Genomic DNA, 27,575 nt, shown 5'->3' on the forward strand with positions numbered 1-27,575 from the left:
CATTCTGCTACACATGAACGTTATGGTACAGATGAATGTTCTGTTATACATGAACTTTACGGTACAGGTGAACGTTCTGATATGAACGCTACGCTACACATGAACGTTATGCTACAGGTGAACGTTCTGCTATGAACGTTCTGTTACACATGAACGTTATGGTACAGGTGACCGTTCTGCTACATATGAACGTTACGGTACACATGAACGTTACAGTACAGGTAACATTCTGCTACACATGAACGTCATAGTACAGGTGAACGTTCTGCTATGAACGTTCTGTTACACATGAACATTACGGTACAGGTGAACGTTCTGCTACAAATGAACGTTACGGTACAGGTGAACGTTCTGCCATGAACGTTCTGCTACAAATGAATGTTATGGTACAGGTGAACGTTCTGCTACACACGAACGTTATGGTACAGGTGAACGTTCTGCTACACACGAACGTTATGGTACAGGTGAACGTTCTGCTATGAACGTTCTGTTACACACAAACGTTACGGTACAGGTGAACGTTCTGCCATGAACGTTCTGCTACACATGAACGTTACGGTATAGGTGAACGTTCTGCTATGAACGTTCTGCAACAAATGAACGTTACGGTACAGGTGAACGTTCTGCTACAAATGAACGTTATGGTACAGGTGAACGTTCTGCTACAAATGAACGTAATGGTACAGGTGAACGTTCTGCAACAAATGAACGTTACGGTACAGGTGAACGTTCTGCCATGAACGTTCTGCTACAAATGAATGTTATGGTACAGGTGAACGTTCTGCTATGAACGTTCTGTTACACACAAACGTTACGGTACAGGTGAACGTTCTGCCATGAACGTTCTGCTACACATGAACGTTACGGTATAGGTGAACGTTCTGCTATGAACGTTCTGCAACAAATGAACGTTACGGTACAGGTGAACGTTCTGCTACAAATGAACGTTACGGTACAGGTGAACGTTCTGCTACAAATGAACGTTATGGTACAGGTGAACGTTCTGCTATGAACGCTCTGTTACAAATGAACTTTACGGTACAGATGAACGTTCTGCTATGAACGTTCTGCTACACATGAACGTTACGGTATAGGTGAACAGTCTGCCATGAACGTTCTGCTACATGTGAACGTTACAGTACAGGTGAACGTTCTGCTATGAACGCTCTGTTACAAATGAACTTTACGGTACAGATGAACGTTCTGCTATGAACGTTCTGCTACAAATGAACGTTACGGTACAGGTGAACGTTCTGCTACAAATGAACATTACGGTACAGGTGAACGTTCTGCTATGAACGTTCTGTTACAAATGAACGTTACGGTATAGGTGAACGTTCTGTTACACATGAATACAATAAGAACTTCTTAGATGACTTGTCTGATCTGTTGGCTGAAATTATGCCAAAATATGATCATGTCCTTATTATTGGGGACTTCAATATTCATGTGTGCTGCCCTGACAAGCCAATGGCAAAGGACTTTTTAAATCTTATTGACTCTTTTGATCTTGTGCAACCTGTGTCTGTGCCTACACAAAAATATGGGCACACGTTGGACCTTGTTTTAACTCACAATTTACCTGTCTCTAACTTAGAGGTCTGTGATATTGTATGGTCAGACCATAGGCCTGTCTTGTTTGAGGTTTTCCTTCCTTGTACCAAAGTTAATCTTCCTCCTGTTGCTGCTAGGAGCTGTCGTATTTTTAACCCTTCCTCTGCTGGACAGTTCTCTATTGTTTTTAATCAGAACGGCGGCCTTCCTGATTTCATATGCAATGATACAGAAGAGCTGAGTACGTGGTTTTACTCTGTCTGCCAAACTGCTTTAGATTCAGTGGCCCCCTTTAAGCTTAGGCAAGTAAAAGCCAAATCTGAACCCTGGCTGAATGAAGACACCCGGGCTACCAGAAGAAAGTGTAGGAGAGCTGAACGTAAATGGAAGAAGGATCAACTTCAGGTGTCATACCAAATGTTACAAGACTACTGGAATTCTTACCAGAAAATTGTAAAAGATGCTAAGAGGAAACATTTCGCTGCTATTATTCAGGCAAATTGTCGTAAGCCTCATGTCTTATTCAAGACTATTGACATGGTCCTTCATGCTCCACAGACTGCTGGTGTCGAGTCTTCTCGGGAAATTTGTGAAAACTTCCTGCACTTTTTTATTGATAAAGTGCCATCTGTCAAAGCGCAGACTTCCCAGTCCGTTCTCGACCCTTCTACCCCTGTCCCTAGTTCTGCTGTCTTTGACAGGTTCGAGCCAGTTTCCTTGCTCTGCCTGCAGGAGTTGGTTGCTCACATGAAGCCCTCAGCTTCCCCTTATGATGCTCTCCCTCCTCGATTTTTCAAAGAGGTTTTTCTCACTATAGCATCAGCTGTACAATCCATTGTAAATAGTAGTCTGTCCTCTGGTGTTGTACCTGTCAATCTCAAACATGCGGTGATTCAGCCTCTACTCAAGAAACCTGCTCTTGATCCTGATATTATTGCGAATTACAGACCTATTTCCAAACTGCCTTTTATCTCAAAGATTCTTGAAAAGGTAGTTTACAAGCAATAATGTCCTTCCTAGAAGAACACGGTATTTTAGAAGTTTTCCAATCTGGTTTTAAAGCTTTACATAGTACCGAATCTGCCCTTTTAAGAGTTTTTAATGATGTGTTTTTGGCAAATGACTCAGGTGACTGTGTTATTATTGTGCTGTTAGATTTAACTGCTGCTTTTGATACAGTGGATCATAATATTTTAATTTCCCGTTTAGAGCAGTTGGTGGGTATGCGGAGTGCCGCACTGCAGTGGCTCAGATCCTATTTGGCAGAGCGAACTTTCTCTGTGAAACTCGGGGAGTTTGTATCCTCTACTGCTTCTCTTCAATGTGGGGTCCCACAGGGTTCAGTTTTAGGCCCGCTTCTTTTCTCTCTATATCTCCTACCCCTTGGGTCTATTTTCAGGAAACGTGGGATTTCTTTCCACTGCTACGTCGATGACTCCCAGATTTATTTCCCACTTAAAAAGATAAATGGCTTCTCAGTAGACCCGCTGCTCAGATGCCTTAATGAAATAAGGGCCTGGATGGCTTTGAACCTTTTACATTTTAATGAACAGAAAACAGAAGTGATGGTTTTTGGTGGCGCTTCTGAGGCCACTCTTATAGATCTTGGTTCACTGGCACAGTATGTTAAACCAGTCATCACTAATCTGGGAGTTAAAATAGAGGCAAATCTTAAACTTGAAAGCCAGGTCAGAGCTGTTGTAAGATCTAGCTTTTTTCATTTGAGGGAATTAGCCAAAATAAAGCCTATCTTATCGAAACAGCATTTTGAGACAGTAATCCATGCCTTTGTTACTTCTAGGCTGGATTATTGTAACGCACTTTATTTTGGGGTTAGTGATGCGTCCATTAGGCGCCTGCAGGTTGTGAAAAATGCTGCAGCACGTCTTTTAACTGGAACAAAAAGGTTTGAGCACATTACCCCAATTTTAATTTCACTCCACTGGCTACCTGTACATTTTAGGATTGTTTTTAAAATTCTCTTATTTGCTTTTAAATCTCTTAATGGCCTGGCCCCCCCCTACCTCTCGGAGCTACTACAACCATATACACCTGCCTGTTCCCTTAGGTCCGCCAATCAGCAGCTCCTTAAGGTACCGAAAACTAAGTATAAATCAAATTCAAATTCAAATTTTATTTGTCACGTACACAGTCATACACAGTACGATATGTAGTGAAATGCTTGGACAACTGCTCGTGACCTAAAGAAAACAAAAAAGGAAAAGGCTATGAATAAGATAGGAAATAAATATGAAAAATTAAAAAGGTGATCGTGCTTTTGCTGTAGTTGCTCCAAAGTTGTGGAATGATCTACCCTTGCATGTTAGTCAGGCCTCTTCTCTCTCTGAATTTAAAAGTCTTCTTAAAACATATTTATTCGCTGAAGCCTTTGGCATTGATTAGAGGGGTTGACTCAATTTGTTTTGACATGTTTCAATTTATTTTAGTTTTTTAGTTATTTATTTTATCTTATCTCATTTTAATTTTCTTTACTTATGCTTTTAGCATGTACAGCACTTTGTGAACTCTGGTTTTATGTTAAAGTGCTTTATAAATAAAGGTGGTATGGTACGTTACGGTACAGGTAAACGGTCTGCCATGAACGTTGTGCTACAGGTGATCATGCTGCCTCACACTGACACAAACACATTCATGAACTTGCTCGCCTTCAATTTTCATTTCACATTTTGTCTCTCATGTCTGAACTTCATTCCGCAATCATTCCCAGGGGGAAACAAACAGACGCTGCGACTTTGGGACAACGATGTCAGCGTCCACTGAGACATCTATTGTGTTGGCAATCCTCTGAGCAGTGCTCGCTGTCTTTTAGCTCTGGTTTGGTCTCCACCAGCTGCTTGCTTAAAATCAGCTTGGGTCTCACTTATAAAGGCCTGATGACGACTTCTCAGTATTAGACAGCATAATGCTGGAACGTCGGAGAACCAAGCACAGAAGTAAAAGCACTAAAACGTCAGAGAGCTGAGCAGAGCGTGAAAATCTGAGGTGGAAAGAGAAAAAACTCAAATATTCATGTGATATTTTTCTAAAAGCCTCAACAAACAGCACACACACTTTAATGGATGTTAACACACACACACACACACACACACACACACAAAGGTTTTTATTTCATGACCGATGCTCAACTCTTCATCTTTCTATAAGCGGGAGGATTCCAGCTCGGCTCTCCTCGGCTTCTGGGTTCGCTCTGACTTCTGGTGCCACCAAACGTTCAGGTTTTCAGTTTTACTCGATTTATCAATGTCTGCTTCTCAGGATCAGCTCTGATACTGACACCTAGGCTTTTTACCACCCACAGCTTTAAACGTATTGATCGTGTGCAGCTGCTCGTCCAGCAGACGGATGTCTCAAGAAGCATTTAAAGATGTTATTGATTCATTTTGAGGCTCCACCCACACGGCGTTTGTATTCAGAGCTTTCCTCCCTCTGTCTTTAAAGGACTCATCAGCTCTGCAAACATCTGATTTTCATGAATAAACAGATGAGTGAGCACACAGAGGACAGACGTGGTTACAAAGTGTCCAGGTGCATAATGGGAAATGCAAGAATCAGTGTTGAATGAGAATGTGTTTGATTGTTCTGCCGTGTTTACCTCTGACTACATGTACTACTAAATGTAATAAAGTTTGTTTTTACATGGCAGTGTGTATGTGAATAATAATAATAACAATAATGAAGTAGAAGAAAACATCAAGTGACTGCAGAGAGATAACACAGCCTTCTCTAGACGGCCTGAACTGAAAACAAATGTTTGTTACATCAGTGAAGCTTTATCAGAGTTTCGTTTATACATCAGAGGATGAATAAAGTTTGATTGAACACACCACAGATCACAGGGAGATGTTCAGACGGCCTCGGTGATCCTGATGGAACGTGAAGAGTTTGTCGCACTGATCGGTGATCAAGATGAGGGTATGAAGCAGAATGTGAAATGACGAAGTCCTGTTTATCTGCCACCACGCTGAGTCGCCTCACTGAGCTCTAAGTCCTAAAGCTTGTATGATGGACACACTCATCCATTATTGACGACACACACACACGCAGGCTGCTTCATAATTGATCAGCACTAAAATGAATAAATAAAAGTGAGTTGAAGAAAGAGACGAGTGCCATCAGAGCGAATGTTGAGAGTGTGTGTATCACAACACTAACAGTGTGTGAGCCGTCAGTCACACACACACACACTCACAGTTTTTAACATATCTTTGGTTTCTCCGTGTTTCCTGCTGTCAATCTCAGAGGAGCGCTTGCTTTAGTCTGCTGACAGTCCCAGAGAGGTGGAGGTTATCACACAGACTGACACAATCACTTTGTTTTGTGATCTAGGACATACTGAGGAACCAAAAAACTCTCACCGACTGTGAGAACACTACCAAGGGCCATTAGAACCTCATACAGGCTGTGAGAACATTACCAAGTAGGACTGTGTGATATGACTAAAATCTCATATCCCGATATAAGATATTTATCGTCCCAACAATGACATAAATCACAAAAGTTTTACATTTTCTGTAAATTCTGTGAATCTCGGGCAGCTCGACTTGTGTGACGTGCTTTCAGCTGAGTGTCGTGTAGCTGGAGTCGAGTGTTTTAACTGATGAGAGATGAGATGATGAGATAGCCTTTATTTGTCAGTTGCAGGTCTTTTGCCCACAACCGAGATGACAGACCTTGCCGACCGTACATACAATACAAACATCACATTGGGGAGACAGGTCAGGCCAGGTAGCGAGGAAAAAAAAACACTGAAATGTGCAACACAAAAGGATAATACAGGAATGCACAGGTATCAACACACCATAACACCAGACTTCTCGTTAAAGGGTGTCAATAGCATTCAGAGACCAGTTGATCAAATCCATAATTCTCTTTTAGGTTTTAGACACAGACTGTGAGAGAGTGTTCCAGGGAAAGTAATACAAAAAAGACACGAGACTAGACAAGGACATAAGAACTAGCAGGAAAGATAAGGGAGAGGAGAAAAGTGCGTCCGCCTCCTCCGAGAGCCAAATCAAGATGCACGAAACGATACATTTTTAGACACAAGTTGTAACGGCTGCCGTTTTCTTTGTGAGTATTTATTACACGGCGTGCTGCGGGGAAAAGCCTGTTCTAACGTTGGAGTCTAAGGTTTATTTTGAGCACCTGACTGCTCTTTCTTTGCTTCTCATCCGTAAACTCTCTTCATACTCTTTCACGCGATTCTGAGTCTGACGTGGGGACCCGATTGCACCATAATTTGCATACTACAGTTTTCTGACTTTTCATAACCAAACCATGTCCATGCTACAGAGGTGGCCTCTCATTTAGGAATAAGGGCTCCATTTGTTTTGACTGGACCTTCTGTTTGTCATCATTTCAGTTTATTTTGAAAAATCTCAACAGGCTCTTCAGCTTCATTGTGAAAGGTTTATGTGGAAAATAAACAGGCGGACAGCGGAGCCACACACTGGGTTTACTGTCATTGTTGCTAATGACAGCGTGTAAAAAAAGTCGCTTGTCTCTCCGTAGTGTGGTTATTTTAAATATAAGAGAAAGAGAGAACTTTAAGAGATTACTATAGCCACTACAGTGACCATCAAAACCATGAAAAAAATGTTGCCATAAACAGTTTATTTTGTGACACCACGAAACAAAACGATAGTGTAATATGAAACGATAGATTTTTTCATATCGTCATCCGATATATATATTGTTATATCAAACAGCCCTACTACCAAGGACCATTAGAAACTCATACAGGCTATGAGAACACAGCAGACCTCATCCACACCATCACCGCGTCACCATGAGCAACTAGAGCTTTCTTAAAGACCATTAGCACAAAGACCCTCATCAGGTCTCATTAGAAATGCAGCAAAAGCTGTCAGAGCTTTATCAGCACCAATGATTCACCACAGACCCTTACAATGTCACCAAGAACCATTACAGCCTCCTCAATGACCGAAATAACATCAGTGATCATCAGAACTTGACTGCTGGGCATGTTTTTCATTTTTCCTCCTGGAATAAGAGGCTCTCAGTTGGCTTGTACCAGGAAGTGCATCAAGAATCCAAGTGCATGTAGGACAGCACACATGCGCATAACAGCCTTCAAAAGCACACTAAAGGATGAACCTGCTCCTCACTGTCACAGGTCAGTGTGACAGGAAGCCTCTGAGGGTGGGGGCTATGGAGGGTGTAATGGGGGGGGGGGGTTCTACAGACACACAAGTTTATAGGAACATGACAGTGGCTGCGAGGTGTTGAAATGAGTCATGAAGCAGCAGGTCTGAGACGCCGGCATGTTGAAACCTGACACAGTTGTTCACAGTGTCGCCACTGGAACGACTGACAGCAGGACTGGAAAACATGAAGTTTGGAGGCAAGCACACAAAAACACGTCAGCATTGGAAACATCTGCATTGATTTTGATTCATATTTTGTTCAAACATGACTTTTTTATGTTGAAGTTTTTTTTATTATTTTTTTATTAAAGGAAATTGAAGTGAATGCTTTTATAATTATCACTGTGGAAAATAGAGGTGGTGTAATGCTGACATGAAAAAACTTGCACACTTTCTTTTAACCCTTTAAAGCCGGCCGTTTTGCATAACTATTTTTAAATCCCGGTAGCACTGCAACCATGTAAGCTAGCGCAATAATCTTTTTTGCATATGAAACCGGAGAAATTGTACTTACATCTTATGCCATCAGCTTGTCCTCGGTCACGGTTTCCTTCCACATATAGCTTTGCAAAAACTGCATAAAAAGCGCTTGCAGCAACACAAACATAATATTCCAGAAACACGCTTTGCCGATCCGATCAGCTGTTTGTAACACTTCCTACGTCCATCAGCGCGAACTATCGCATGTCCGCCATGTCCTGCCCAAAACCGGAAGTGACGTCATTTTGCGGAAATGTAGTTTTTTTTTACCATCGGGGCCTTATAAGCCTATACTGGTGTCTTTCAAAGTTATGTTTGACTTTATGACTCTCTGTATTGTTTCTGGGATGCTTAGGACTCATATTGCACTGCTGGAAATAGTTTATTTTGATGCACATGCGGTTTTTTTGCAAATGTGCACTATAATATTTATTTTAGTTTTTCCTGCAGTGTATAAAAATTGGTGTATTTCAAAAATAAAACTATGAAGACACTTAAATAAAATTTCCTGTGGTGGGAAACTATTTTGTGCAACTTTTTTGTATTTACAGTTTTGAGGGATAAGCCTCTTAAATTTCTCTAACTAGAAATTTTTTCAATTTTTTTGCAGTTTATCGCATTCTTTGCAATTTTATGTAATTACTATGCACTTAATGCATACATATTATTAAAATTTGGGCTATAATTGTTGTATTGATGTATATCAACTTGAAATTCTCCCAAAAATGTCTCTAGAGCATGTAAAAATATAATATAAGCTCTGGCGGACTTGGTTCTATGGTAGGTCTTAAAGGGTTAAGCTGAGATTGATATTATCATCACCTAAAAAATAACATTGTGGTTTTCTTTAAATTATGATTGTTTTACTAAATATTTTTGTGAATCTAAGTGTCTGCTGATGTTCTTTGTTTAAAAATATAGTTCCTCTTTGAAACACAAAGCTCTTTGTTGCTGTTGATAATGTGATCATGTAAATAAAACTTATACTGACAATAATGTAAGCATATGGGTTATATTCTTTCTATAAATTCAAACACAGGTATGTGAATAAAAACAGATCAAATGAATCTGAATTATGAAGACTGGCACTAATAATAATTACAACGAATAGAAACGTGTGGAACAAGCAAACACTCCACAGATGAAGTAACAACTGCACCAGCAATAAAAAGGCTGCACCTGTGTAATTAGCGAGCTAATTGCTAATAACATCCAGTTTTTTGTTTGCGTACACACACACACACACACACACACACACACACACACACACACACACACACACACACACACACCTGCGGCACAGTGTGTTGGTGTGTTCATTCAGGAGATTAACTGCTAGCGTAGTGTGTATGCAGTAGCCATTAGGAGCTAATGAGTGTGATGCTAACAAAGCTGGCTGTCTTAAGGAGCTCATCGTTAACCATTAGCCACCTGATGAGCTCAGTGCTAATGCAGCTTAGCACGGTACGCTAATGACTCAGCCATTAACCTCCTAATAAGAGCAGTGTGAGTGGAGCCACACGGTTAGCTGCTAGCTGCTAGCAATCACCCGAGGGTCTCTACAAAACAAAACCAACTATGATGACATGAAACGGCCCTCATCACTGATTGGCTGCAGGGTTCGACCATGCGACCTCACTTTCACCCACCTGCACACTTGGTCCTGGCTCTGAGCGGTGGCCCGGGGTTCCCTGTGCCTCCATCCAGGGGCCTGGTGAGGAGCACACTGATCTCATACTCTGTGTCGGGGTCCAGATGCCCGATTTTATGAGTGGGCTTATCAACCGGTGTGGTGTCGATCAACATGCCTGCTGTCGTCCGATACTCAACCTGAAAGCGAGCACAATGTTACAGGTAGGCTGCCCCAGAAGTGGACAAAAATCACCCGACCAAAACAAATATAAAGCAAATTCCTGGATCTAAACTTTCTTTGAAAAAAAAATATGCACGCATATACATCTGCACATACATACATACATACTATAGAATTGTAAGTTCTATGCATTACAGAATTCTGTCACAGTTTGTGGCTCCAGCGTCTAAACTTTCTTTGACTATTAGCCTGTTAAAGGGAACAGCAGGCTGATAAGCTAACTATGCAATGTTAGCCAATGTCGTAGCTGTAGCCACACTTCTGAATCAGTGACCAATCAGCACTCACGTCTCGCTCAGTGATTGGTCCGTCCCCATTGATCGAGTTGGCGTTAAGTTGTATCCACAGGTAGGTGGCACCAACTGCTGTCAGCTGAGGAGGGGCGATGGGTACAGGGGGCTCTGAGGGACAAAGGACCAAGATCAGTCTGACAACACACACATGAACACTCACACACACATGAACACTCACACACACATGAACACTCACACACACATGCTCTTCTGGGTTTCACTAAACTCTTGACGAGGGAGGAAGGTGTTAATAAGACAATTAATATTCGTGACCTTCGGCGAATCACGGCAGACCTGGATTCTATTACCCAGAATCCCCGGTGGTGCTGCTCTACTTCGTCTTGACCCACTTCATCAAAAACACACACACACACACCAGCCAGGATACAATGATATCTGTTTTTCACGTTCAAGTTAATGTTCACCTGTGTGTGTGTGTGTGTGTGTGTGTGTGTGTGTGTGTGTGTGTGTGTGTGTGTGTGTGTGTGTGTGTGTGTGTGTGTGTGTGTGTTATTGTATCAAACACACATACAAAGTCTGAGTGACAGTTCAATCAGAGGTTTAACCGCCGGGGATTGTGGGGATATGTGTCAGGTCATGTGACCAACAAACACCTCCTCACCTGTTATGGTGTTTGTTTGCTTAGAAATGGCACACACAGACACACACTTAATCCTTATATTGATCAGCTCAGCTGTGAGTAATGTCACTTGGATCTGCTTCTTCTCACATCTACAGACACAAACTGAAATCTGAACTAAACAAATATAAAAGTATATATGAGTGTGTGTGTGTGTATAAAAATAAAACTCGGGTTTCAAGCTGGGGTCCTCAGTAGCTTGAGGGTCCTGCGCAGTATCTTAGCTGTATCTTAGCTGTTCATACTGCACTCTTCTGAACAGAGATCCCTGATGTTGTTCCCGGGACCTGCTGGAGCCACTTGCCTAACTTGAGGGGGTCACTGCCCTGGTCAGCACTGGGACCACTCTTACCTTCGCTCTCTACAACTTCTTCTCCAGCACCGTCAATCTGGTTATCAAAAACCAGGCCTGTACGTCCAGGTAAAAGCACCTACGGAGCTGCCAGAGCCCCGCCCTACATAAAAGGCAGATTCAACATGAAACTGTTTAAAAGCTGCAAACTCAGACGCTCTCTGCTCATCATCCTCCGCCTGGCTTTACGATCCTGAACAAAGAGCCCTAACAGCTGGTAGCGCAGTGCTAGTTAGCATCACCCAGCATGGTGTGCAGTGGGACCTATTTCTGAATGTGCAGTTAGTGTGTCACAAACACTTTGTTGTGTGATGGAAGAGTGCGATATAAACTGTTGTCTCATCAGTTTGTCGTGATATAATCAGAGTATGAAGTGGGTGCTCCACAGCGCCTCTGGTGGCTGAAAATATAAAACAGCGCTGTGATCCCTCAGTGCACATGTGACACAAATACAGAAATAATGAAGTCGGACATCCATGAAACCGTCACAGGCTGCTGATCGATTACTGATGGATCCCATTGATCTGCTGTGATTTCTCCTATTTAGACTGAAACATGCTTAAATGTAAAATCGCAGAATTATGTTCATTTAAGAGAATCTAATAAAACATGAAATCATATTTATACTGCTGGTCTCAGCAGGCACCATCAAATGTGCCGCCATGACTAAGCCGCGAGATGAAGGCTAAACGCCATCGAGGCTCATCCCGCGTTCCTCCGACTCTTCAGCGTGATGGGGTAGGAAAAAAGTGTGGATGAAAGCTACGCTTCAGAGACGCCTGACGGCTCCGTCGCACCGAACACGGTGCGTTTAACGAGTCATCGTTAACACGCTGCGGGCCCGCATGTGCGTTCGGGTTAGGGCGCCAGCACTCTGACAAGCAGCGCCAGAAAGAGGAGGCTTTTACTTTGGCGTGATTCATCTTCACAGAAACATTCTGACAAAACGCCGCCGAGACTCCCGCCTTAAAACGGCGCTCTGACTTTCTAATGAGGCTCTCCTCTAACCCCGCAACACACACACACACACACACACATACACACACACACAGTCACAAAGCAGTAATGAGGAGCTTTAATAAAACTCTTTCTCGTTTCACGATGGAGTCATTAAAATAAAAAACATGACAAACTGCAGCTTTGATCTGCAGCGAGAGACAGACGAGTGAGGGAGGGGGGTGAGGAGAGGGGGAGGGGGTGAGAAGGAGGGACAGGCATCCTCTTGTGGAAGACAGGATGATCAGTTTTTTAAGCTTCACATTATTCACATCACTTAAATATATTCAGAGATTATCAGTCAATAAGAGAGCAGCACTCACGTTTGACTGTGAGGTCAGCATAGGAGGACACGCCCACCCCTCGCTCTGATTGGGCGATGCAGCGGTAGCGTCCAGAGTCTCCTTTGGTCGTGTTGTCCACATTGAAGCTCGCCACATAACGCCGAGCATTCAGCGGTTTGGTTTCCCGTACCGCGGCCTGCCGACCGCCCATTCCCTGCCGAGCACAAACACACAAAGTGAAGCAGCCACATACACACACGCCACGCCGAGTGCAGTCTCGCCGCGTGGCGCTCATGTTACTGACTATGGATTATTGATAGATCACCTGCAGGTACAGCAGCAGGTTGCTCTGCGGACGTCCATTGACGGTGCAGTGAAACGTGGCTGTCTGTCCTGCGTTCACCTCCACACCTTTGATATGGAGGAAGTGAGGGGTGCTCACTGAGGACAGGAACACGTAAAACACTGAGGTCAGAGGTCACACACTGCTGACATCACCTGACTGACCATGCTACGGTAACAGTGAGTCTTCTCTCCTCTGATCTCTTCAGCCGAAAAACAAAAATCTCTACAATCCAATTAGAAAATGGATTCTGGAGGATGCAGGTAAGTGTGTGTGTGTGTGTGTGTGTGTGTGTGTGTGTGTGTGTGTGTGTGTGTGTGTTTTCAATCAGTTTACTGAACAGTGTTGACGTGAAGTAAGACAGCAAGAAAAAGTTCAGGTCAAAGATGTTTACTCGAGGTTTTTCTTCCATCAAAAAGATGTGTACACACACACACACACACACACCACCCTATGTGTGTGTGTGTGTGTGTTGTGTTCACATAACAAAACAACATAAAAATAGGAGTATTCAGTTGAGCAAGTAGATAAACAGAAGGATGGATCAAAGTCCATGCTAATCAACTTATATTTTAATGAGCTCCCCTGCCTCCACACACACACACACACACACACACACACACACACACACACACACACACACACACACACACACACACACACACACACAGTGACCTTGATTCTACAATACCGGCTCAACTTTTAACATTGTTATCCAATTAAGTAGCCAAACGTCGTTAACCAATTAGGAACTTGTTCTACAAGGGGGCGGTGTCTTCCTGTGTGTCTGTGTGTGCATGTGTGTGTGTAAACTTACTGCACTGGTGTCCCTGCAGTGAGATGTCCTTGATGGCCAGAATGCCTCTGTGACCGGTGCTGACCGCCTCAAACACCACCTGCACCAAAGACCAAACACCAGCTGTGAAACCTCAGACCTGCTCGTGTTGATAGTTTTAACCCTTTAACGTCCACGCATCAAGAGGCCGCCTGCTTCATTTTGGCTGTAAAGCTACAAAATAATTCTCATCTCATCACAGTGTCAGATGTGTAGTTGTCAGTTACCACGGTGTCAGATGTGTAGTTGTCAGTTACCACGGTGTCAGATGTGTAGTTGTCAGTTACCACGGTGTCAGATGTGTATGTCTGTGAAGGTTCTCAGTCATCCAGGTCATCGTAGTCAAAGGAGCTTGCAAAGAAAAGCGTCTGGACTTCTTTAAGTTGCTTGAAGACGTTTCACCTCTCATCCGAGAAGCTTCTTCAGTTCTAAGGTCAAATGGTGGAGAGTCCCAGATTTAAACCTAGTGGGAATTTCCCCCCATAGAGGGACAAAAGGACCCCCTGATGATCCTCTAATCGCCTGAGCCAAGGTGTGAAACTGGGTGTGGGTCGCAATCAGCCAGGGACTCCCCACCCATTTGACCTTAGAACTGAAGAAGCTTCTCGGATGAGAGGTGAAACGTCTTCAAGCAACTTAAAGAACTCCAGACGCTTTTCTTTGCAAGCTCCTTTGACTGTCAGATGTGTAGTTGTCAGTTACACAATTACCACGGTGTCAGATTTGTAGTTGACAGTTACCAGTGTCAGATGTGACCCTGACCGCGGCTTTTGTCAGTGTTTTCTATTTGTGTCCAAAAAGAAAGAATCTCTGATGTAAGTCAAACATGACTACAGACATCAGTTCAGATTCTCTGCCTGTGAGTTTGATGACTTTAACGTCAGACCGTTTTCTTAATAGTGCTTATATTTTCCATCTGAGTGTAACGAGTGGGCCCAGCAGCGTGCCCTGAGGAACTTCTAACGCCATGACAACAACTTCATGAAGCCAGAGAAAATTCCCCTGCCATATACGTCCTTGATAACCCTCTCTGACACACATTCAGCTGTGTGTGTGTGTGTGTGTGTGTTGTACAGTCAGCATAGAAAATGGAGCCTTACTTCCTGTTGCCGCCCATAACAGGAAGTCCTCCTCCCTCCCGTCTCTCTCAGATATGACTTCTCTTCCCTTCATTCTTCTCTCCTCCCTGCATTTCCTTTTCCAATCTCTCACTTCCTGATTCTTTCTTTCAGTCCTCCCCCGCTTCTCCCCCCTCCACTATCTAATTAAGCCTGTCACTAATGAGCTAGCAGTGTTGTTACCGTGGTGATGCAGCTAATTAGTGATGGCTGCTGTGATGACAGGATGGTTGTTCACAGGCAACAACACCTGCACGTGTGTCTGTGTGTGTGTATTACAATCTGTGTGTTACAGTGTGTGTGTGTGTTAAAGTGTGTGTATGTGTGTTTGTGATACAGTGTGTGTGTATGTGTGTGTTTGTGTGTGTGGTTGTGTGTGTGGCTCCCTGCTGTGGGACTTGATGGTTTATGGGCCGGCGTGCTGACCTGCAGACAGCAGTGTTTGTCTGTCAGACTCAGACAGATGTTGGACAGATGCAGCTGCAGTGACCTCTCCGTTGCCAGGACAACACCTGAACATTGTGCAGGTGTTGACTTATCAGCTGAGCTAGCGTGGTAATTAGTCTGTATGGGAGCAACAGACACCGGCTAATACCGGTCCAGTTTAGGTGAAGTCGAGCATAACAACAACCAGCTACTGCTGGTGACAAATTCGTAGATGGGTATAAAGGTCAAACGTAAATGAGGATTAATGCAGCACTTTTCCAGCATTAAAGTAACTGATCCAGAGTTCAAAGGTCACAGTGTCATGCCAGCGCTACGACCATCCTGGACACAGATCACAAATTGGAGTCAGAAGAAACATTAATGGTCAGAGAAAGCCAGAGCAAGTCACCGCGCCCAGCTTTCAGAGAATAGAATAGAATAGAATAGAATAGAATTCAACTTTATTGTCATTGCACATGCACAGGTACAGGGCAACGAAATGCAGTTTGCATCCATCCAGAAGTGCTTTAGTGACATAGATATATTACAATATATATTAGCAATAATATAGATATGTGAGTATATTACAGAAATGGGTCTATTATGTTATAATGTACACGGTATGAAGTATGTTCTGAATATTCTATAACTATAAGTATGTACAGGCTGTAGTGAGTACAAGCTATGTACAGGATATGAACAGGATATAAATATGAAAAACTATACAGAAATCTGAGATATACAGCTATACAGAAATGGGAACTATGCAAGTTGTAAACAGTTGTAGGGTTAAAAATTATCGAATGTACAGAATGATTATTTACACAGAGCTATACAGTAGTGCAGTTAAGATAAGTGAGATATACAGGGAGTGCAGAAGTATTAGGCAAATGAGTATTTTGTCCACATCATCCTCTTCATGCATGTTGTCTTACTCCAAGCTGTATAGGCTCGAAAGCCTACTACCAATTAAGCATATTAGGTGATGTGCATCTCTGTAATGAGAAGGGGTGTGGTCTAATGACATCAACACCCTATATCAGGTGTGCATAATTATTAGGCAACGTCCTTTCCTTTGGCAAAATGAAGGACTTGAGAGGCTCAGAAAAGTCAAAAATAGTGAGATATCTTGCAGAGGGATGCAGCAGTCTCAAAATTGCAAAGCTTCTGAAGCGTGATCATCGAACAATCAAGCGTTTCATTCAAAATAGTCAACAGGGTCGCAAGAAGCGTGTGGAAAAACCAAGGCGCAAAATAACTGCCCATGAACTGAGAAAAGTCAAGCGTGCAGCTGCCAAGATGCCACTTGCCACCAGTTTGGCCATATTTCAGAGCTGCAACATCACTGGAGTGCCCAAAAGCACAAGGTGTGCAATACTCAGAGACATGGCCAAGGTAAGAAAGGCTGAAAGACGACCATCACTGAACAAGACACACAAGCTGAAACGTCAAGACTGGGCCAAGAAATATCTCAAGACTGATTTTTCTAAGGTTTTATGGACTGATGAAATGAGAGGGAGTCTTGATGGGCCAGATGGATGGGCCCGTGGCTGGATTGGTAAAGGGCAGAGAGCTCCAGTCCGACTCAGACGCCAGCAAGGTGGAGGTGGAGTACTGGTTTGGGCTGGTATCATCAAAGATGAGCTTGTGGGGCCTTTTCGGGTTGAGGATGGAGTCAAGCTCAACTCCCAGTCCTACTGCCAGTTTCTGGAAGACACCTTCTTCAAGCAGTGGTACAGGAAGAAGTCTGCATCCTTCAAGAAAAACATGATTTTCATGCAGGACAATGCTCCATCACACGCGTCCAAGTACTCCACAGCGTGGCTGGCAAGAAAGGGTATAAAAGAAGAAAAACTAATGACATGGCCTCCTTGTTCACCTGATCTGAACCCCATTGAGAACCTGTGGTCCATCATCAAATGTGAGATTTACAAGGAGGGAAAACAGTACACCTCTCTGAACAGTGTCTGGGAGGCTGTGGTTGCTGCTGCACGCAATGTTGATGGTGAACAGATCAAAACACTGACAGAATCCATGGATGGCAGGCTTTTGAGTGTCCTTGCAAAGAAAGGTGGCTATATTGGTCGCTGATTTGTTTTTGTTTTGTTTTTGAATGTCAGAAATGTATATTTGTGAATGTGGAGCTGTTATATTGGTGTCACTGGTAAAAATAAATAATTGAAATGGGTATATATTTGTTTTTTGTTAAGTTGCCTAATAATTATGCACAGTAATAGTCACCTGCACACACAGATATCCCCCTAAAATAGCTAAAACTAAAAACAAACTAAAAACTACTTCCACAAACATTCAGCTTTGATATTAATGAGTTTTTTGGGTTCATTGAGAACATGGTTGTTGTTCAATAATAAAATTATTCCTCAAAAATACAACTTGCCTAATAATTCTGCACTCCCTGTAATTCCTACAGAGGCTATATAAAGTGCTAGTGGTTGTGAGTGGTGGTTCAGTCCATGTTATTATTGTGTGTTTGAGGGTACAGTTGTCCATTGTGAGTGTGTGTATGTTCAGTCCATGTGTTAACGTGGGTCAGATGTCAGGAGGCAGAGTTCAGGAGTCTGACAGCTGTGGGGAAGAAGCTGTTCCGGTACCTGGTGGTCTTAGTCCGGAGGCTCCTGTAGCGCCTCCCAGAGGGCAGGAGGGTGAAGAGTCCATGTGATGGGTGACTGGGGTCTTTGATGATTTTCCCAGCCCTTTTCAGACACCGCTTCCTGTAGATGTCTTTTATGGCAGGAAGTGGTGCTCCGGCGATGCGCTGGGCAGTTTTCACGACCCTCTGCAACGCCTTCCGGTCCGAGGCAGAGCAGTTCCCGTACCAGACTGTTATACAGTTGGTCAGGATGCTCTCGATGGTGCAACGATAGAAGTTCACCAGGATGTCTGAGGACAGGTGGTTCTTCCTCAGAGTCCTCAAGAAGAAGAGGCGCTGGTGAGCCTTCTTGACCAGCTTGGAGCAGTTGGTCGTCCAGGTGAGATCCTCGGAGATGTGGACTCCCAGAATGCAATTAGCTTCAACAGAACCGCCTCCAACGCAGTGGGAGGGGCCTCGTAACTTACAGGTAAGTTCAGGAAACATTCTCTCCCATAAGGCTGTTATGAGGGGGGAAACAGTCTGTGTATCAGGCTGTAAATATGCTTGTTTTAACATGGGAGTCTTTGGGACTGACTCACTGCTGCCTCTGCTGGACGTCAGAGAAACTGCAAGTGGTAGAGACATGACAACAACAACACAGAATCTATAAAGAGAGCTGCCTGTGAGTGGTGCAGGTGGAAACACCTTTGTGAATGCTTTCATGTGTTTGTGTGATTTTAATAAGTCCAGCGTCAGACCGACAATCAGCCATAAGTGTTCAGAGCCACACGACTGAAACGCAAAATCACTTCTAAAATGTTGGACAGTAACAGGAACAGATTGGGACGTTGAGTCCAGAGGTTGTGCTGTCGACGGGAGGAAACATTTTTTGGCACTAGAAGGTTCCCGTGGTGAGAAAAACTCACTTCCTGCTGCTGCTCTACACCAAGTGTGCGCCTATGTGTGCGTGTTGAACCAATTAGCAGCAGCCCTCGTGTGGTTTGGAGATGACAGAGCTTTTAAAGCCACATAAAAGAGCTTTCAATACGGATCAGCCACATCCAGAGCGAGTGTGTGTGCATTCGCCTGTGTATCTCTGTGAGGACCACTGCAACTCTCAGGACATGTGAGGATCGCTTTTTGGGACGGAGGGTCCAGACTGGGGGTCAGGGTTTGGTCAGTACCCCAACCACAGTCCTCGCAGTGATAGAAATACCAGCGTGTGTGTTATCTCGCTGCTTTCAGACTGCTTTCAAACACACAATAATAACATGGACTGAACCACCACTCACAACCACTAGCACTTTATATAGCCTCTGTAGAAATTATCCACATATCTCACTTATCTTAACTGCACTACTGTATAGCTCTGTGTAAATAATCATTCTGTACATACGATAATTTTTAACCCTACAACTGTTTACAACTTGCATAGTTCCCATTTCTGTATAGCTGTATATCTCAGATTTCTGTAAAGTTATTTATTTCATATTCTGTATAGTTTTTCATATTTATGTCCTGTTCATATCCTGTACATAGCTTGTACTCACTACAGCCTGTACATACTTATAGTTATAGAATATTCACATCATACTTCATACCGTGTACATTATAACATACCATAATAGACCCATTTCTGTAATATATTCACATATCTATATTATTGCTAATATATATTGTAATATATCTATATCACTAAAGCACTTCTGGATGGATGCAAACTGCATTTCGTTGCCCTGTACCTGTGCATGTGCAATGACAATAAAGTTGAATTCTATTCTATTCTATTCTTTCCAGCCAATCTCCCAGTTTAGTACCACCTGGTATCACACTATTCAGGTAAAACCTGTCAAAAGTAAACGTGCGTGTTTGCGTTAGGGTGGTTTACCTCGTAGTGATTGGGCCAGAAGGTGGACACAGCAAGCTCCACCCCCTTCCAGATGTGGTAGGAGGGGCCTGAGAAGTTAAAGACAGGAACTCCCAGAGGACTACTGTTCTCTGCAGGAAACATATACACCGTCATCATCTGAGAGCTCGGCCTACACTGACTAACCTGCGCCAGTGTTCCTGCGTACCTTTGATGTAGACGTTAAGCGTAGCGGGCACGGCACCCTCGCGCCCTCCAACCTGGTAAAACAGGAAACTGAGGCAGTGCGTGTCGTTTTCTCTGAGTGGCGGTAGTAGCAGCTGAGCGCGCTGACCACCATAGCGACCTGACGTGTTCACAAACAGGAAGGAGGAGCCTGCGGAGAGGAAGCAACACCTCATTATAAACAGCCAAGATAAAGTCCTTAAACAGTGACAGACTTCAAAATAAAAAGCATGTTTGTATAGAAATATGTCTTTTTATTTACTTTTAAAATCTTTGTGTATGTGAACAGCACATAAAAAACTGAATGAGTTAAATTTAAAATGGTTTGAATGCAAAACGGGTTAATAATGGTCAGATGGTCCGGTGGCGCCAGTGTCCGGCAGCCTCGCCTCTGTCAGTGCGCCCCAGGGTGGCTGTGGCTACAATGTAGCTGCCATCACCAGTGTGTGAATGTGTGTGTGAATGGCTGGATGACAGGTTGTGTAAAGCGCTTTGGGGTCCTTAGGGACTAGAAAAGCGCTATATAAATACAGGCCATTTACCAATAAACATGTTTATTAGCATATTAATACATATGATTAATAAACATGTTAATAAACATCAAACTTTCTCACAGTGAACATGTTGAGGATTAACACCCATCAAAATAAAGTCAGACTTTCAGCTCAATGTTTCTGATCATTTATTGGAGCGAATGCCAGACAGCACAGCCTTCAAAATAAAAGCATGTGTGAGGTCACAGGATGGAGAAAATGAAAAGGAGTGAAGACGGTGGGAAAGAGATGAAACAACAGGAAAGGTGAGTCTATTTGTCAGTATGTGACAAATAGGTGAAGTGAGAATAGTGAAGGACGGAAGTGACGGACAAGGTTCAAGGTTCTTTATTATTTGTCACATGCATAGTTATACAAGTATAACACACAGTGAAATGTAGCCTGACACGCTCCTCGACATGTGCAAAAATTGGGGGGGGGGGGGGGGGGGGGGGTGTAGAGGAAGAACATTATATATATATATATATATATATATATATATATATATATATATATATATTTCGGTTCGGTACGCATATGTATCGAACAATACAACATTTGTAATTTCTTTTATCAATTTTCCTTCTGACGATGCTGTCTGTGTTGAGCGCTCAGTGAATCTGTGTTCGACTACTCCGCCTAGGCTGCACTGTCGAGCGCAGATCCACTGAGCGCTCAACACAGACAGCATCATCAGAAGGAAGAGCGCAGGGCAAGCTAGCGAGACAGAAGTTAAGCTCTACTTGCAACAGGCAAATTGAACCTCATTCAGATCTGGCGTTTGGAATTATTTTGGTTTTCATGTGACGTATGACCCTGAAGGTAAGCGAGTCATGGACTAAAGTAAAACAGTATGTTGGATGTGCCACGCAATGCTCAATTACATGGGTGGGAACTAGTGTGTTAGCGCAGTTAGCTTGTTAACGTGTTGGCCGTCTAGCCCCATGCACGGAGTGATCGGCGGTAGCTCGTTAACGGAGATTTGCCGTGTTGTGGCGTTAAGGTCATTTCAACGAGATTAACCTGAAAGCACTAGTGGGAACACAACGAATATGACTGCACATTTACGCCGACATCATCCTAGTGCAAAGACAAGTGGAAGCAGACAAAAAAAAGCAAGCATGCTACTAACTTTAGCCGAGTCATTTAGACAGCTGTTAGCACATGATTCTCCTTATGCTGCTGAGAATATAGCCCAGAAGAAGCGGATAGTATAGCTTTTATTTTGGAAAGAGCCATTTCTCTGTAATAAACTCTCTTTTCCAAAGATGAGTGATTCCTCAATCAGATACAGGGCTTGCAATATCGCTAGCCCGACGTCCTGGAGCTAGCGATTTTTTTCCAGTCGGGCTACCAAAATCTTTCTCTTCCCTGCCCGTCGGGCTATTGTAGGAAAAATATATGTCAATGCTTTTGCATTCTTTCAGAAATGTAGCTGGGTAATTATGTCATTGGCATCGGTGAGCCACTGTCAATATGTGACATATTGAAGTCGCGTTTGAATTTGCGCTTGTTTTTTTGCTTTCACTTTGCAATTGCGCGAACTGTGTATAGAGAGCGACAGCACTGATCTGTGAGTGATGATAATTTGTGCACCAATTCCTCTGACATCGTCTTATTAATCGTTAGCTTACTATGCAAACATGACAAGTGAAATCTCCCGCAGCTTAAACATGTGAGAGGTTGATCGCGCAGAGAATCGCTGAGCTTATGTGAGTGAGCGTGTAAAAGCATTTCAGTTCTGCTGAGCCAAATAAGACAGGTCAGGGTGAAGAAGTGACAGCCAAAGAAAAGCTTACCACAAAACGGAGAAGTTATGACAAATCAGACTATAAGAAAGTGCAGCTTTATGGTTTCATGGACAAAAGAATTTCTGTGGCTGCGATATGATGAGCTAAATAACCAGGGCTGCACATAAGTGGTCCGCAGGTGCGCATTCGCTGTCAAAATAAAAAACACGCACAAGGGTTAGGGTTAAATTTAAAAACTGTACTTTTGAGTTAAAATATATATTTATAATTTTAATAAATGACAAATTAAAAATGCATGAACATTTTTTTGTATCGAAAAAATATCGAACCGTGACACCAAAGTATCGAACCGAACCGAACCGTGAATTTTGTGTATCGTTGCACCCCTAATATATATATATATATATATATATATATATATATATATATATATATATATATACATATATATATATATATATATATATATATATATATACACATATAGTATATATATGTGTATATAAGACAGCACAGAGGCACTAATCATGGCAGCACAAGAACAAGCTCTGAGTACAAGATCCATAGAGGCTGGGGTCTATCACACCAGGCAAGACCCCAGGTGCAGGCTGTGTAAAGATGCCCCAGAGACAATCCAGCACATAACAGCAGGGTGCAAGATGCTGGCAGGCAAGGCATACATGGAACGCCATAACCAAGTGGCCGGCATAGTGTACAGGAACATCTGTGCCGAGTATAACCTGGAAGTCCCGAGGTCAAAATGGGAGATGCCCCCAAGGGTGGTGGAGAATGACCGAGCTAAGATCCTGTGGGACTTCCAGATACAGACGGACAAAATGGTGGTGGCTAACCAACCGGACATAGTGGTGGTAGACAAACAGAAGCAGACGGCCGTAGTGATCGATGTAGCGGTTCCGAATGACAGCAATATCAGGAAGAAGGAACACGAGAAGCTGGAGAAATACCAAGGGCTCAGAGAAGAGCTCGAGAGGATGTGGAGGGTGAAGGTAACGGTGGTCCCCGTGGTAATCGGAGCACTAGGTGCGGTGACTCCCAAGCTAGGCGAGTGGCTCCAGCAGATCCCGGGAATAACATCGGAGATCTCTGTCCAGAAGAGCGCAGTCCTGGGAACAGCTAAGATACTGCGCAGGACCCTCAAGCTCCCAGGCCTCTGGTAGAGGACCCGAGCTTGAAGGATAAACCGCCCGCAGGGGCGTGCTGGGTGTTTTTATACACTGGGTGAATGTGCAGTAGTAGCAGCAAGCAGGTGAATTCTGTACATTAATATGAATAGACATCTGACTATTTTACAGGATAGACAATATAAACATATTTAAAATTAAAGGAATTGAAATGTACATTGTGCCTTGGTTTAGTGTCTGGAAGAGTCCTGTCTCAGTCAGTTATAGATGATGTGAGAGGGCGGGTGTGTGTGTTTAGGGCACGGATGGCTTGGGGATAGAAGCTCCTCTTGAGTCTCTCTGTCCTTGCCCGGAAGATGCGGAACCTTCTACCAGATTGCAGAAGTTGGAACAGTTTGTTGCCAGGATGGGACGGGTCCTTCAGTATCTGTTCTGCTCTAGTCCGGCATCTCCTGGTGTAGGTGTCCTGAAGCGGGGGGAGAGCAATCCTGCAGCAGCGTTCTGCTGTACGGATCACTCTCTGGAGAGCTTTTTGGTCCTTCACACAGCTGTTCCCGAACCACGATGTCATGTTCTGTGTGAGGATGCTCTCCACAGCGCCTGTATAGAAAATCCTGAGGATCTTTGGAGAGACCCTGAACTTCCTCAGTTGTCGTAGGTGATACAGGCGCTGCCTAGCCTTTTTGGTCTGGACCTGAATGTGGGCAGCCCATGTCAGGTCTGAGGAGATGTGGACACCAAGATACTTGAAGGACTGCACCCTCTCCACTGGAGCTCCATTGATGATAATGGGCTTGTAGTCTCTGTGCTGACCCCTTCTGAAGTCCACGACCAGCTCCTTGGTCTTGCTGACGTTCAGCTGGAGGTGGTTGTCCTGGCACCACGATGCCAGATTCTTCACTTCATCCATGTAGGCCGCCTCATCGTTGTTGGAGATGGCACCCAACACCACTGTGTCGTCAGCAAACTTCACAATGGTGTTGGAGCCATGGATGGCCACACAGTCTGAAGTGTAGAGGGAGTAGAGCAGTGGCGAGAGGACACATCCCTGAGGACACAGGGATGCTTACCCTGAGGGTAAGCGACTCATGTTGTAACCAGGGGCGGATATAGAAGGGTGGCATGGGGTGGTAAGTGCCACCCTAAAATGATCCCTTGCCACCCCAAGTGCCACCCCAGTCTTGCATATGACAGTGTTGTTTATTAAAATAAGATAGCATTAACAGTTTGAGCGTAGTTACAGTCAACAGTGAATATAAATGCTAAAACTGAATATATTGCATAGTGTTCCCCCCCTGCACCATTAACAAATGGTTCAGCCCATAGGTGGACCGGCTTTTTTCTTGTTTTCAGTAGCAAGCGATGCTTATGATTGTGCCAGAGCACATTTTGAACAACACCATGGGAATTTCAGATTTCACACAGGCAGGTGGATGTTACACTGTGGAAATGGAAGGAAGGTGAGTGTTATTAACCCTCTGTGGTCCACGGACACGCTGCACCTCCAAATCACATGACTGATGTAAGCTGACACAGCAACAAGCCACGCTGAGTCTCTGTTTCAGCCAACATTGAAAGTTCGGACTTCAAAGTTTTTAAATTTTAATTACAGGCCAGTAAATCCAGAGTTAGGATAATATATATCAGCCACGCTTTTTTCTAAATACTGTCGTCACGTTTGTGTGTGTGTGTGTTTTAAGCGTTTTCTAAGGACAGCGTGAAAACAGTAAAGAAAGGAAAAAAGCCACCTCTTTCCTATCAGTGGAAAAATGCACCATGTCGACCAATTTTAAAAAAACAGTCCACATGTGGGATTTGGTTGTTTAGGAAGAGGGGAAAGTTTTGGGAGTGACGGTAACGACAGCGAGCGAGAGAGAGAGAGAGAGAGAGAGAGAGAGTTTAGATGTGGGAGATTTGTGACGTTTAGCGTGGCGTGTTTACTTAGTGTGTTGTGGTATCTTGTGTAGTTGTTCTGTTGTGTAGTCGTTTTGTTTAGTGTGTGAGTGAGGGCACTAATGAATGTCACAAATGCACATTTGCAACGTAAACACTGTCACTAAGTAGAAAACCAGCGGAGTGATACACCTGCTGTTGTCGGGCCTGCAGGTTTGTCCCTGTGCTCTTCTGTCTTTTGGTGGACAAACTTGTTTTTTACTGGCACACATCATTTGTGGGGCATCTTATTGCAACACCTGATTGTTCTCTCATTTTAGTTTTAGTAATATTTTTAAATGATTTTAGAAAATGAAAAAAAAAAAAAACGGTGTATTGGCTGCATTTTTAGATAAATAGTTGTTTATGTTTACAAAATGTACATTTTATATTTGCATTTCAAGTTATAAAAATTTACTCAACATGTCTGTGGTTTTTGTTTACAGTAATAAATACTGCTAAGATTTTAGGTTCTTTGTGTGATTTCAGATCAGTAATACTAATGCAGTATGTCAGTGAAAAAACAACTAAATTCAGTTGAGCTGAAAAGATACCAAACAAGGCAACGGGGAAAAAAAATAAAATGAAACAATCTGAGGGTGAAATACAAACGTAAACTCAAAACGAGTCAAAAATGTCCGGTTGTATTTCAGACCTCAGTGGGTTAATGCAACAAATCATGAAAAATTAGGTTTAAATTTTTGCTCATGACAGTGCAGATTTCTGACATTTTGTGTAATGTTAATGTAATTTTGTAATTTTTTTTCTATTTAAGCTGTAACAATGTGATTGTTTTCTAACAAAAACAGTGTGAAACTTAAGTTAGACTTGTGTTTGTAAATGAAACGCCTGTTGTTGTGTAGCTTTCTGGATTTTATACTTATTGGGCTACATATTTATTTATTATACAGGCTATACAGTACATACCATCACCATGTTTTATGTAACTATAGTATGTAATTATGTGGGCTACAGACAATAATTAAGTTATAGACTATATTTATATGAAAAACGTGTATACTTACTGCATTTGAATCATTTTAACCATGTGTAACCACCTGCGTATGTTTGGGAAAAAAAAAAGGCTTTGATTTTGCCACCCCATTTGATTTCTTTGCCACCCTCATGCCACCCTAAGAAAATTAATCTAGATCCGCCCCTGGTTGTAACTGACGTCAGACGCCGGAGATTTTGGCGGAAAATTAAAGCGAATGGTAGTTTAGAATTGAACAAAGTTTCTTTAAGCTTCAGTATTACCAAATATACTAATCAATTGTCATATAACTAACAACATCTGTCCTATCATCTCTAACACCCTGGAGGACAACGGGGAGAGTTTAGACGCTCTCCAAGATTACATGCCGGAGGACACCGTAAAGAACATCGCCTTCGATAGAGTGCATCAGCTCTGTTCTAGGATGCCTTCTGGACCCAGTGGAGGTGGTGAGTGACAGGAGAACGGCGGCTAAGCTGTCATCCCTGATGGACAACATCTCCCACCCCATGCAGCAGACTGTGACAGCACTGAGCAGCTCCTTCAGTGGGAGACTGCGGCACCCACGGTGTGGGACGGAGAGATTTCGCAGGTCTTTCCTCCCCACTGCTGTCAGACTCCACAACAAAGACTTTAACTGAACAAACACACACATCCATACATATGCAATAATACTAAGTGCAATAATCCTTTCTGTCATCGTTGTATTTTTACTCAGTTGTATATAGTATTTGTATTCTATTTTTATCTTATTGTATATAAATTTTATTTTATTCTACTGTATATAGTATTTTATTTTATTCTATTCTGTACAGCTGTGTACTGTATTTATTCTTATTGTATTCTAATTTTTGCCTCATAACTTTTGCACTGTCCACTTCCTGCTGTGACAAAACAAATTTCCCACGTGTGGGACTAATAAAGGTTATCTTATCTTATCTTATCTTATCGCTTGGGGGACGTGAGGTCGCCGGCCAGGAGACCACGTCCTATTGTGGCCAAATTCGGCCACTTCAAACAAAAGGAACAGGTGAAAAGCCACGGCAGGAAATTAAAAGGAATCGACTTCAGCGTGAACGACCAGTTCCCCTGGAACGACACAGGGTCCTCTTCCCAATCCGACGCGGCCTCATCCAGAAGGGCTCCCGCGCTGTCA

At 43.1% G+C, this 27,575-nt stretch overlaps 1 protein-coding gene across 9 annotated transcripts in view; it reads right to left on the bottom strand.

Moving 5' to 3' along the window:
- Positions 1–27,575, bottom strand: part of LOC146662832 (receptor-type tyrosine-protein phosphatase mu-like) — a 224,043-nt gene that overhangs the window by 136,818 nt on the left and 59,650 nt on the right. For all 9 annotated transcript variants that reach the window (XM_085417616.1, XM_085417614.1, XM_085417612.1 and 6 more), the window contains exons 3-9: positions 20,051–20,218; positions 19,864–19,973; positions 13,821–13,899; positions 12,986–13,101; positions 12,700–12,874; positions 10,384–10,496; positions 9,872–10,052 (exon numbers count right to left, since the gene is read on the bottom strand). In XM_085417616.1, the coding sequence (XP_085273742.1) occupies positions 9,872–10,052; positions 10,384–10,496; positions 12,700–12,874; positions 12,986–13,101; positions 13,821–13,899; positions 19,864–19,973; positions 20,051–20,218 (942 nt within the window). The remainder of the gene's footprint in view (positions 1–9,871; positions 10,053–10,383; positions 10,497–12,699; positions 12,875–12,985; positions 13,102–13,820; positions 13,900–19,863; positions 19,974–20,050; positions 20,219–27,575) is intronic.

The sequence above is a fragment of the Rhamphochromis longiceps genome, linkage group LG9, assembly GCF_057381845.1.
Source record: "Rhamphochromis longiceps isolate RC_006_pf linkage group LG9, R_longiceps_female_GT1.1, whole genome shotgun sequence".
Classification (NCBI taxonomy): domain Eukaryota; kingdom Metazoa; phylum Chordata; class Actinopteri; order Cichliformes; family Cichlidae; genus Rhamphochromis; species Rhamphochromis longiceps.